Source organism: Trichomycterus rosablanca, chromosome 16 (genome assembly GCF_030014385.1).
Source record: "Trichomycterus rosablanca isolate fTriRos1 chromosome 16, fTriRos1.hap1, whole genome shotgun sequence".
In the NCBI taxonomy this organism is placed as follows: domain Eukaryota; kingdom Metazoa; phylum Chordata; class Actinopteri; order Siluriformes; family Trichomycteridae; genus Trichomycterus; species Trichomycterus rosablanca.
In genome coordinates this window covers 8,061,708-8,074,726 of record NC_086003.1, presented here as the reverse complement: position 1 = coordinate 8,074,726, position 13,019 = coordinate 8,061,708, and the positions used below count along the sequence as shown (strand labels likewise).

At 43.0% G+C, this 13,019-nt stretch overlaps 1 protein-coding gene across 1 annotated transcript; it reads left to right on the top strand.

Annotated features, from left to right (window-relative positions):
* Positions 1 to 533: 533 nt before the first annotated feature.
* psmd5 (proteasome 26S subunit, non-ATPase 5) lies at positions 534 to 12,406 on the top strand. The gene is made up of 10 exons (XM_063011542.1): positions 534 to 716; positions 3,179 to 3,323; positions 3,401 to 3,514; positions 5,793 to 5,921; positions 6,630 to 6,739; positions 7,581 to 7,723; positions 7,797 to 7,988; positions 8,081 to 8,190; positions 9,848 to 9,988; positions 11,865 to 12,406. Exons 1-10 carry the CDS (start codon positions 544 to 546, stop codon positions 12,120 to 12,122), a joined length of 1,515 nt encoding a protein of 504 aa, XP_062867612.1. The 5' UTR covers positions 534 to 543; the 3' UTR covers positions 12,123 to 12,406.
* Positions 12,407 to 13,019: the final 613 nt, after the last annotated feature.

Below are 13,019 nucleotides of genomic sequence, written 5' to 3'. Positions count from 1 at the left end.
AGTTGTTACAGCGTCAAACTGGGTTGCCAAGTTCAAGAAATTATCCATCTCAAATACTGTTTACAAACAAATACTGTACCTTTCAGTACGTTTAAAGAAAACAGGATATATAAAAGGAAAGAAAACTACCAGTGTACTACTTTTAAATATTTTGTTAATCTTACTTTGCTTCTGATATTAATAAAAATATTATTAACTATAATTACAATTATAGATCAGAAATTATTCTGATCTGTATTCAAAAACATAACAATATAATCACAATCAAAATCAAAGAGACTGAATGTGACTTGTATTTACTTTTTGTGTTCTTTTTATCTCTCTTTTATTTATTTATTTTGTTTTAAAAAAAAGTCCATATTGGCGGTAAAACTGCGAACCTGGCAACTCTGGTCTTTGATACACCGATTCGAGTGACATGTCAGTTATCCAATCAGAAAGAGTCTGTGGTTTACTTAGCCAATTGTAGCGCAGATTGGCGGGTTTTGTCTAATAACGCCACACGCGTCACTCTCAACAGTCAATACAAACAGTTTGAGCATCATGGCGGCATCCATCGAGGGATTGCTAACAGAGCTAGCCGACTTGGAGGAACCTGTGGAGGCGCTGAGGAACCTCCGAACCGCCGTGTTATCGACTCCTGTTAGTTCTCTGAGAGAAACTCTTACCGCTCCTCAGCTGGGGATTATTTTCTTTTTACTCAACACGAATAACAAGTATGTTCTGAGATTGCTGAGTCAGTCACTGAAGTTTTAACTTTCTCTTTATTAGATTTAATGTCATAACACTTCAGGATAACAGACATCCCAAGTTACAAAAACTCATTTCAGGGAGGTACCCCCGCACCCCGACCCCCAAACCCCCAGATAGTGTGAAAGATAATAGATTTATGTTCCCTACATAGTGCACTAGATTGTATATTAGATAATAGACTTATGTTTCTTACATAATGCTTTAGGTAGCGTATTAGTTAACGGATAGTTACATAGTGCACTAGATAGTATTTTAGATATGAATTTATGTTCCCTACGTAATGCACTAGATAGTATTTTAGATATGAATTTATGTTCCCTTCGTAGTGCACTAGATAGTGAATTAGACAATTGGTTTATGTTCCCTACACAGTGCACTAGTTTGTATATCAGATCACGGATTTATGTTCCCTACATAGTGCACTAGATAGTGTATTAGATAACGCATTCATGTTCACTACATAGTGCACTAGAAAGTATAACTAGATGATGATTTGTGTCCCTTACATAGTGCACTAGATAGTGTATTACATAATTAATAATGTTCCCTACTTAGTGCACTGGACAGTATATTAGACAACTGATTTATGTTCCAAGCTCAGTGCACTAGACAGTATATTAGACAATTGATTTATGTTCCCTACATAGTGCACTAGATAGTATTTTAGATATGAATTTATGTTCTCTACTTAGTGCACTAGACAGTATATTAGACAATTGATTTCTAGTCCCTACATAGTGCACTAGATTGTATCAGATAACGGATTTAATACGCGATGGGGAAAAAAAGTCTGTGTCGCCTGCGCGCGTGCGTGCGCTCTTGGCCGCTCGTTCTAGATTCCGGGAGATTTTATCTGACTTGCGGGCATCAGGGAGCCACTATGTATATGCGGGAGACTCCCGGAACTTCTGGGAGACTTGGGATGTCTGGGATAATGTACATTGGTGTATTAGATGCAAAGCAGAAGGTATAAGAAACGTATTTCTGGCAACCCTAAAATTACTGGTACCACCCTTGGTATAGATAAGCTTAAATGCCATGAATATGTCTGAATTAGCTAAGTCTCAAAGTGAAACTATGAGCCCTAAATTAAAATAAATGTAATTACTTATAAATAAACACAATCTAATGACTGTAATGCATCATCCTGGCTGGTTGCTATTTTTTAGGATCTGAAATTTATGGATCTGTCAGTTATGGCAAGTCATCTAGTTTCTGTAGCATCAAAGCATCCCCACAACATCACAGCCTCCACCAGGATTCACCACTGTTCCAAGAGTTTCCTTCATTCAGACACCTGACTGGCTGACAGCACCTCTAAGATTCGAACCCCGGATCCCTGGATTTCAGCAGTAGTGGGCTAGGGTGCAAATTGTGCTGCGTTAAACGTTGCTATATTTCTGGTTTATTCACTATACACCGATCAGCCATAGAAGCACTTTGTAGTTCTACAATTACTGACTGTAGTCCATCTATTTCTCTACATACTTTTTTAGCCGGCTTTCACCCTGTATTTCAATGGTCAGGACCCCCACAGGACCACCACAGAGCAGGTATTATTTAGGTCGTGGATGATTCTCAGCTCTGCAGTGACACTGACATGGTGGTGGTGTGTTAGTGTGTGTTGTGCTGGTATGAGTGGATAAGACACAGCCACAGCAGCGCTGCTGGAGTTTTTAAATACCGTGTCCACTCACTGTCCACTCTATTAGACACTCCTACCTAGTTGGTCCACCTTGTAGATGTAAAGTCAGAGACGAGCGCTCATCTATTGCTGCTGTTTGAGTCGGTCATCTTCTAATCTAGACCTTCATCAGTGGCCACAGGACGCTGCCCACGGGATGCTGTTGGCTGGATATATTTAGTTGGTGGACTATTCTCAGTCCAGCAGTGACAGTGAGATGTTTAAAAACTCCATCAACGCTGCTGTGTCATACCAGCACAACACACACTAACACACCACCACCATGTCAGTGTCACTGCAGTGCTGAGAATGATCCATCACCCAAATAATACCTGCTCTGTGGTGGTCCTGTGGGTGTCTTGACCATTGAAGAACAGCATGAAAGGGGGCTAACAAAGCATGCAGAGAAACAGATGAACTACAGTCAGTAATTGTAGAACTACAAAGTGCTCCTGTATGGTAAGTGGAGCTGATAAAATGGACAGTGAGTGTAGAAACAAGGAGGTGGTTTTAATGTTATGGCTGATCAGTGTATGTTGATATTACTATTATTTGTTTTTGAATATGTGTTGGCATACCTGTATACACCTGAAGATATACTGTAGTAACACATGTTTTTAACATTCCTATAGGACTCTGAACCAAAAACGTTTTAGAGACTTGTATCATGTCTACCTTTATCGGTGTTCAAAAATACAGTAAACATTGTATTAAACCTAAGTTCTGTACGTCTGTTGACAGGGAACAGATTGAAGTGTGTGTGGAGATTCTGGGGCGGGTCTTGGAGGTCTTAGACCCTGCTTATCTGGCTCAGAACTGCAAGGCAGAGCTTCAAGGTGGACTTAAGCACCCAGACGATTCAGTAAAAGTACTCGCTCTTACTCAGGTCAGTTCTATGGGCTACAATATTCACTTTGGTTTTTTTTTAACTTCTTGTACTAACTACTTTCTTTCTGTTCTCAGATTGGGCGGGTAATCGGTCATGCTGCCGGAATCACAGAGGTGCTGAATTATCCTGAGCTTCTGCGGGATGCGATCCACTGCATAGGGGCAGACAGCATAGGCATAGCTAAAGAGGTATGGTTTCACAGTCCTGACATTACTCCTAAAACTGAACATCTACTAGCTTCAATCTACTGATTCAGAATAGCTTATGTGTACAGAATAGGGCAGTTAAAAAAATAATATATATTATATATACAGTGGGGGAAATAAGTATTTGATCCCCTGCTGATTTTGTAAGTTTACCCCCTTACAAAGACTTGAACAGTCTATAATTTTTATGGAAGGTTTATTTTAACAGAGAGAGACAGAATATCAACAAAAATCCAGAAAAAAAACATTAAATAAAAGTTATAAATTAATTTGTATTTAATTAAGGGAAATAAGTATTTGATCCCCTACCAACCAGCAAGAATTCTGACCCCCACAGACCGGTTATGTGCCCATGAGGCACACAAATTAGTCCTGTCCCTGTATAAAAGACTCCTGTCACAGAATCAGTTTCTTCCGTTCAAATCTCTCGACCACCATGGGCAAGACCAAAGAGCTATCAAAGGACGTCAGGGACAAGATTGTAGACCTGCACAAGGCTGGAATGGGCTACAAGACCATCAGCAAGAAGCTTGGTGAGAAAGAGACCACTGTTGGTGCGATCATTCGAAAATGGAGGAAATACAAGATCACAGTCAATCACCCTCACTCTGGAGCTCCATGCAAGATCTCACCTGGTGGGGTAAGAATGATTCTGAGAAAGGTGAGGTCAGTCCAGAATTACACGGGAGGAGCTTGTCAATGATCTCAAGGGAGCTGGGAGCAGAGAAATGCTGGATATGACCCCAAGAACACCATCCCCACCGGGCATTTCTTTGCCTCCAAACACGGCGAGTGGAGTTGATGCCAAAGAGCTCAATTTTGGTCTCATCTGACCATATCACATTCTCCCAAGCTTTCTCTGAATCATTCAGGTGTTCATTGGCAATCTTCAGACGGGCCTGTACATGAGCCTTCTTGAGCAGAGGGACTTTGCGGGCACTGCAGGATCTCAATCCATTACGGCGAAGTGTGTTACTAATGGTTTTCTTGGTGACTGTGCTCCCAGCTCCCTTGAGATCATTGACAAGCTCCTCCCGTGTAATTCTGGACTGACCTCACCTTTCTCAGAATCATTCTTACCCCACCAGGTGAGATCTTGCATGGAGCTCCAGAGTGAGGGTGATTGATTGTGATCTTGTATTTCTTCCATTTTCGAATGATCACACCAACAGTGGTCTCTTTCTCACCAAACTTCTTGCTGATGGTCTTGTAGCCCATTCCAGCCTTGTGCAGGTCTACAATCTTGTCCCTGACGTCCTTTGATAGCTCTTTGGTCTTGCCCATGGTGGTCGAGAGATTTGAACGGAAGAAACCGGATTCTGTGACAGGAGTCTTTTATACAGGGACAGGACTAATTTGTGTGCCTCATGGGCACATAACCGGTCTGTGGGGGTCAGAATTCTTGCTGGTTGGTAGGGGATCAAATACTTATTTCCCTTAATTAAATACAAATTAATTTATAACTTTTATTTAATGTTTTTTTTCTAGATTTTTTGTTGATATTCTGTCTCTCTCTGTTAAAATAAACCTTCCATAAAATTATAGACTGTTCAAGTCTTTGTAAGGGGGTAAACTTACAAAATCAGCAGGGGATCAAATACTTATTTCCCCCACTGTATACTGTTATGCATTTTCTCCCTTTTCTCCCGACTTTAGCGCGTCCAATTGCCCGATTGCGTCATGCCTCCTCTCCACTAATGCCGACCCCGGCTCTGATTGAGGAGAACGAAGCTAACCCACGCCCCCTCCGACACGTGGGCAGCAGCCGTAAGCATCTTGTCACCTACCCTTGACGAGTGCATATGCGGATCAGCACTGTGTACGGAGAGACACACCCTGACAGCACTCTTTCCTTGTCTCTGTGCAGGCGCCATCGATCAGCCAGCAGAGGTTGTAGTTGTATCAGTTATGAGAGAGTCCCTATCTGGCTTAATATCCCACCCCTATATGAACAACAGGCCAATCGTTGTTCATGTGGCTGCTCGGTCCAGCCGGCAGACAGAGCTGAGACTCGATACGATGTATTCGAGATCCCAGCTCTGGTGTTCCAGCGTGTGTTTTTACCTCTGCGCCACCTGAGCGGCAGGTATTCACATATTTTTGATCCATATGTGTACAGTTGTTCTAGTCTCTGTTCTTCTAAGCAATTAAAAATGTATAATTTGGAGATTGGTATGTGTGATAGGTTGTTGGTAGATAGTGTGCTGTGGAGCCCCTATGGCACTTATTGTTTCATCACTGTTTGTTATCTTGCTATTAGGCCATAGCTGCCCTCAGCAAGCTGAGCAACACAAAGGCTGGACTTGATGCACTTTTCCGCACCAATTTGCTGAATGAGCTCAAGAATGTGATGGCCATCAGTGACATCATCAGATACAGAGTGTATGAGGTGAGCATCGGTCATTTCACTGACACCTAAATAGATATTTAAGTACATTTATGAATTAGTTCAATGTGCGTGTACAATGATGAGCCAAAACATTAGGACCAGCCCTCAAAAGTGTGCATGTCACAGCCAGGGATATGAAATGTGGGCTGATAGTAGTTACTCCTAGTACACACGTTGAATGTAGTAGATATGGGCAGCAAAAGATCTAAGGGCAGCTGTGATTAGTACCCAACAACACTGATTCAAGGAGGGACAAGCTACTAACCGCCAACAGGGTGTGGTCAAGAATCATTGATGTCAAAGGACATGAAGGCTATGGTATCTGGTATGGACTCACAGAAGGAAGGCATGCTGTGGCTCAGATTGCAGATCATTTTAATACTGGTGATGAGGTGAATGTGTGTTTAGGGATATTTCCTGTCCACTGACCAAAGCCCCTGCAATGGACATGCAGGCATTAGAACTGGACATCAGAGCAATGGAAGATCATGTGAATTTACTATGCACTTTAGGACCATCCACCTTGTAACATACAGAAATTTAGGGACCTGAAAGACACCTTCAGATGTCTTGTAAAGTCAGATCTGTATTGACTGCATGGTCCTCATGTATTGGGTTATTATTGTATCTATTTATACATTAACTTTTATAATATATGTAGGTGTGTAGATCTGTTTAATGTGTGTGTGTGTGTGTGTTTGTGTGTAGCTTGTGGTGGAAATCTCTTCTGTATCTCCTGTCTATTTGGGTTACTGTGCCAACAGCAGCTTGATCACTCAGCTGCTCGAGGAGCTGACCGGAGACGATGTTCTTGTCAGGTAAAAAAAAAAAAAAACAACAAACATAAAAAAAAAAAAACCTGCCCTCCAGACACACACTTTAAACAGTTATTGTAGTGCTGGCACACCACTGTGAAGTGTTTGAATGTCAACAGTGTCACTGACCTGACCGGGCATCCACACAAACACAACTGGTGGTGTCCAGAATGGCTTGGACATTGGCTTGGTTTGGATGGCTTTTAATTAAAACTGAGTATTAATATATTCTCATTGACCTTAATACTTTAGGCCTTTATCCCACATCCAGTTAGCACAGTGTAGCAGTGGCATGGGTTGCACTAATGGTTTAAGCATAGCATGTAGACTGCAAGTAAATTAATTTCAGCAAGAATTAAACATTACAACCAGGGTGCAGCGGGATATTCCGCTAGCACACCAGCACCGATATTCTGAGCTGCTCGGTTCGAAACCCTGTGTTGCCACCGGTCGGCTGGGCGCCATCTGGCGGGCACAATGGGCAGTGCCTGCAGCAGATACTAACTGGCCACCGTATCTGCAGGGTGGGGGCTGGACTATGTGTGGGTGGTTCTTCATACGCTGTGTAAGGACCCTGATTGGCGGAAGAGACGCCTGTGCAGAATGCAGGGGCGAGAAGAGGAGGGCTGTGCATGTGTCTGAAGAGGCGTGTACATCGACGTGCTCTCCTCGGATGCAATCGGGTATCCCTCAGCAGTGGAAGACAAATTGAGTGCGCTAAATCGGGAGGAAAATGGGTAGAAAATGAAAAAAAATTACAACCACACAGTTTGCAACCAACCACCTGATTTACTGGGTACCAAAGTGGTACCTGTTTAAAAATTTAAGTCTTTTACTTTTTCAGAGCCACTGCTATAGAGATGGTCACTAATCTGGCTGAGAGCCAACATGGTCGCCAGTACCTGGCACAGCAAGGGATCATGGACAGAATATCCAACATGATCATGGCGGCAGAGTCCGACCCATTCTCCAGCTTCTATCTTCCAGGTGTGTGTGTTCGTACACATCAGCATTTAAACACTGCATTTTTATGCTTCAGCTGCATTCTGTCTTTCCTCAGGTCTGGTGAAGTTCTTCGGTAATTTGGCAATTATGGACAGTCCACAGCAGGTGTGTGAGAATTACCCGGCGTTCCTCAACACGGTGTTTGCCATGGCGATGAACCCTGACCCAACGCAGATTCCCGTGGCCCTGGATACACTTGGAGTGCTGGGTGGCACTGTGGAGGGCAAACAGGTCTTGCATAAAACAGGTCTGTGTGTGTGTAAAAAAAAAACTCTTTGCATTCTTTATTGTGTGTGTGACTTATTTCTTTTTTTTTGGGTGGGTGTGTGTGTGTCCCAGGTGAACAGTTTAAAGCAGTCTTGAAGCGAATAAGTCAGCTAGCCAAAGATGGAGCCACTGATCTACGAGCGAGGAGTTTGGAGGCTCTTGCTCAACTGCTTACACTACCTGTGAGTGTGTGTGTATCTGTGTGTCTGTGTTTTGTGTAGTAAGTCATGCAAGGTTTTGTGAATCATAAAAACTAAGAACTGGGCAGCTAGTTGTGACACACGTCCTTATTTATCTGCCTAATGGCTTATAGAGTACGCTTACATTCTGGAAAACCTTGGAATATCAGAAATTAAGGAATTATAGCTAGTTGATTGTTTTTATGTTGAATGGGACAGTGGTAGCCTAGTAGGCAGAGCTTTGGGCTATCAATCGGAAGATTGTCGGTTTAAATACTGTTGGGTCCATAAGCAAGGCCCTTAACCCTGTCTGCTCTAGGGGTGCCGTACAATGGCTGACCCTGCACTCTGACCTCAGCTTCCAAACAAGCTGGGATATGCGAACAAATAATTTTATTGTACTCTACACATGTACAGTCATGTGAAAAAGTTCAGACACCCCATAATTAAACATATGGACATTTTGGTTAGCACACCCTATGCCCTAATAGCTGGTATTCCCCCCTTTGGCTAAAATAACCTCAATTAGACGTTTCCTATAACCATCTACTAGTCTCTGACATCGACTGGGAGAAAGTTTTTCCCACTCATCCATGCAGAATTTCCTCAGCTGTGTGAGGTTTGAGGGGTTTCTTGCATGCACAGACCGTTTCAAATCAACCCACAGCATCTCAATAGGATTAAGATCCGGGCTTTGACTTGGCCATTTCAGGACTCTCCATGTCTTTCCTTTGAGCCATTCCTTGGTGGATTTACAGGAATGTTTTGGGTCATTGTCATGCTGCATGGTCCACCTCCGTTTCAGCTCCAGTTTTTGGACAGATGGTCTTACATTTTCCTCAAGCACCTTCTGATACAGTGAAGAAGTCATCGTGGATTCTACAGTATAATAGAGAGCTTGTTAGGCCCTGCTGCTGCAAATCAGCCCCAAACCATGACATTTCCACCTCCATGCTTTACAGCTGGTATGAGGTTCTTGTGCTCAAATGCTGTGTTTGGTTTGCGCCAAACATGTCTTCTGTTACTGTGCCTAAATAATTCAACTTTGGATTCATCTGTCCAAAGCACTTTGTTCAAAGTCCTGGTCTTTGTCTAGGTGTTCTCTGGTAAACTTTAGTCTTGCCCTGATGTTTTTTTGACAGCAAGGGTTTAATCTTAAATAGGGAAGCAAATTTTGTCAATAATGATCAGATAGCCAACACACGTATTAAGTCACATCAAAATATATCTACCGGCAGGCTTGGCGCCTATACGGACAATGATTGGTTGGGTTTGATGCTGAAGGGAATTCCTCATAGCTGATGCAGGAATGACCTCTGCTGGCTGATCGATGCCGCCTGCACAGAGACGGACGATGATGTGACTCTCCGTGCACAAGACTGAGCCCCATATGAACTAAGATGCAGTCGGCTACTGCACATGTGTCGGAGGGGTTCTAGTCACGGCGTTCCTCGGTCAGGAGTGGAGGTCATGACTAGATTGGGAGGAAACTTGGGAAGAATTGCAAAAAAACATACATTTTATGATCTGATTTATTGATTATTGACAGGGTAACATAATCAACATGGCAGTAATGTAGAAGGCAGTAAGATGAACGTAAACACCAAGAGCAGATCTAGTTCAGCATCTAGAATGAAACGTGTCTGTGTGTTTTATCCAGGTGGAGCAGCAAACTGATGACTTACTGCAGCTTACAGAGTCGTGGTTTCGCTGTCTGAGCGCCGAGCCTCTGGAAATGATCAGGAACATCAGCACTCAGCCCTTCCCTGAGTTACACTGCAGTGCACTGCGCATATTCATTGTAAGTATCTTAAAACTATCGAATGTGGGTAATAGAGAATTGCAAATAGAAAGTAGGTTCTTATTTCTAATGGGAATGCCTTAATATTAGTTGGGTCATTGTAGTCTAGTGGTTAAGGTACTTGAGCAAGGCTCTTAACCCTCAATTGCTTAGACTGTATACTGTCCCAGTACTGTAAATCGCTTTGGATAAAGGCGTCTGCTAAATGCCCAAAATGTAAATGTAAATCAACTAAAAACTAAACCTAAAAACAGGCTACCATGAAGTCTTGACAAAACATTCCAGATGAAGTTATTAGGAGGCTAGTGATGTGGCTGGGTCACATTCTTGAGGCATTTATTGAATATAAACCGATCAGCCATAACATAGCAGCACTGATGGAGTTTTTAAACACCTCACTGTCACTGCTGGACTGAGAATAGTCCACCAACCAAAAATATCCAGCCAATGGCGCGCCCCGTGGACAGTGATGAAGGTCTAGAAGATGACCAACTCAAACAGCAGCAATAGATGAGCGATCGTCTCTGACTTTACATCTACAAGGTGGACCAACTAGGTAGGAGTGTCTAATAGAGTGGACAGTGAGTGGACACGGTGTTTAAAAACTCCAGTAGCACTGCTGTGTCTGATCCACTCATACCAGCACAACACACACTAACACACCACCACCATGTCATGGTCACTGCAGTGCTGAGAATCATCCACCACCTAAATAATACCTGCTCTGTGGTGGTCCTGTGGGGGTCCTGACCATTGAGGAACAGGGTGAAAGCAGGTTAAAAAGGTATGTAGAGAAATAGATGGACTACAGTCAGTAATTGTAGAACTACAAAGTGCTTCTATATGGTAAGTGGAGCTGATTAAATGGACAGTGAGTGTAGAAACAAGAAGGTGGTTTTAATGTTATGGCTGATCAGTGTAAATGATTTTGGGACTAAATTCCAATGGTTATGCTTAGCTGTAAATGAAAGAGTGATGGGCTTTGTTTTGTCGGGAGGCTTGCTTTGTTCTCGCCTTTTGCTCTGTGTTTTATGCTTAATTTCTGCAAGTACTAGTGCTTAATTATGCACCAGCATTGCTCCAGTAGCCACCAACAGTGCTTCAGACTCAGAGTAATAGAGTAAATGAAGTCCCCACTATACGATCACGGCCAAAAAAAAAAAAAAAACACCCTCCACCACACAAGGTAAATTAAAATTTTCCCCAGTAGTAGAGTACGGCAATTTAAATATTTATTTACCAGTGCATTTTACAGACCTTTTAGTCCGTTAAATTGAGGTTCCACTGTATTCGAATCTCTATCTAAAAACAATCACCCTACTGTCTAAATCATTTTGCTTTTCACCTTACCTTGGTTGTTCATTTTTAGTAGGTAGTGATCCATAGGTGGGTATCAAGGCTGCTTAGGAAGTTGTAAACCAGAATTACACCCTGGTCTCAGTAGACCCACATTCTATGGTCCAAAAAAGATTTGGTGTTTTTAATAACACTGGCTTGTCGGTAGTGGTCTGACCGCTAGGAAACGCTAAATTAGATTAAACAGTCTGCATTTCAGTTACACTCGTTTGGGCATCACGGTGGCTCAGTGGCTGACACTGTCTCCTCACAGCAAGAAGATCTTTGGTTTGATTCCTTGCTGTGTGGAGTTTGCATGTTCTCCCCACGTCTGTGTGGGTTTCCTCCGGGAGCTCCGGTTTCCAGTCCAAAGACATGCAAGTGAGTCGAACTGGAGATACAAAATTGTCCATAACTGTGTGGGAATCTTGTGCAACCACTTGTCCTGTCATGAATGTAACCAAAGTGTGTAAAACATGACGTTAAAATCCCAATAAAATAAGTAAGCACTCATACGCTGATTTAATATTTTGAACGGCAGGCGATAGCGTGCCAGGCGTGGGGCCAGAGAATGATGATGTCATCACCAGGATTCGCAGAATGGGTAGTGGAGCGCTCCGTCGGCAAGGGGAAGGAGGCGAAAGACCGCAAGTACGAGCTGGTGGGAGCGCTGTTGAGCTCGGCCAGCACGCAGGAGATCTTCGGCGCTCAGAATCACCTGAAGCTGAGGACGTACCTGAAGGAGGGGCCGTACTACATCAACGCCGTGTCATCGGTCACCACTGAGGGGGCAGACTGATCAAAAACGCACTTCGTTGTGATATCAGTGTTGATATTTGTCATGTTCGGTTTTGGTGTAGAGACTCTCACCTGAATTACTCACCTGGTAATGAAGTTCACATCTTGATGCTCTTCTTAATATTCAGTGTCTGGAGAAGACCTGAATTTATTCACACATTCATTCCTGTTTATATAACCTGTTTTTTTTCACACAGTTGAATTTGTGTTGCCTTTGTCGCATTTTTCATTGTTTTGAATACTAATAATTACCTAATGCTGAGCTAAAGTACTAAGTAGTCTAAACTCTAGTCTACAACATCTATATCTGGTGTCTGTTGTATTATTTAAGTTCATTCATTCATTTATTGTCTGTTTTACCACCGTTTTATCATATTTAGGGTCACAGTGGGTCTGATTCCAGGGGGAAAAGGTAGGAAACATTCCAAACAGGTTGCCAGTTCATCACAGAACAAACACACAATTGTTAGTTGCTCCAATTAACCTGACTGCGTGTCTTTGGATGTGGGAGGAAACCGGAGCGCCCGGAGGAAACCCACCCTGACACGGGGAGAGTGAGCCAACTCTACACAGAAAGGACCCAGACCATTCCACCTGGGAATCGAACCCAGGGCCTCCACTGATCAGCCATAACATTTAAGAAGCACTTTGCAGTTCCACAATTACCGACTGTAGTCCATCTGTTTCTCTACATACGTTTAGCCTGCTTTCACCCTGTTCTTCAATGGTCAGGACCCTCAGAGGACCACTACAGAGCAGGTATTATTTAGGTGGTGGATGATTCTCAGCACTGCACTGACACTGACATGGTGGTGACATGTTAGTGTGTGTTGTGCTGGTATGAGTGGATCAGACACAGCATCGCTGCTGGAGTTTTTAAATACCGTGTCCACTCACT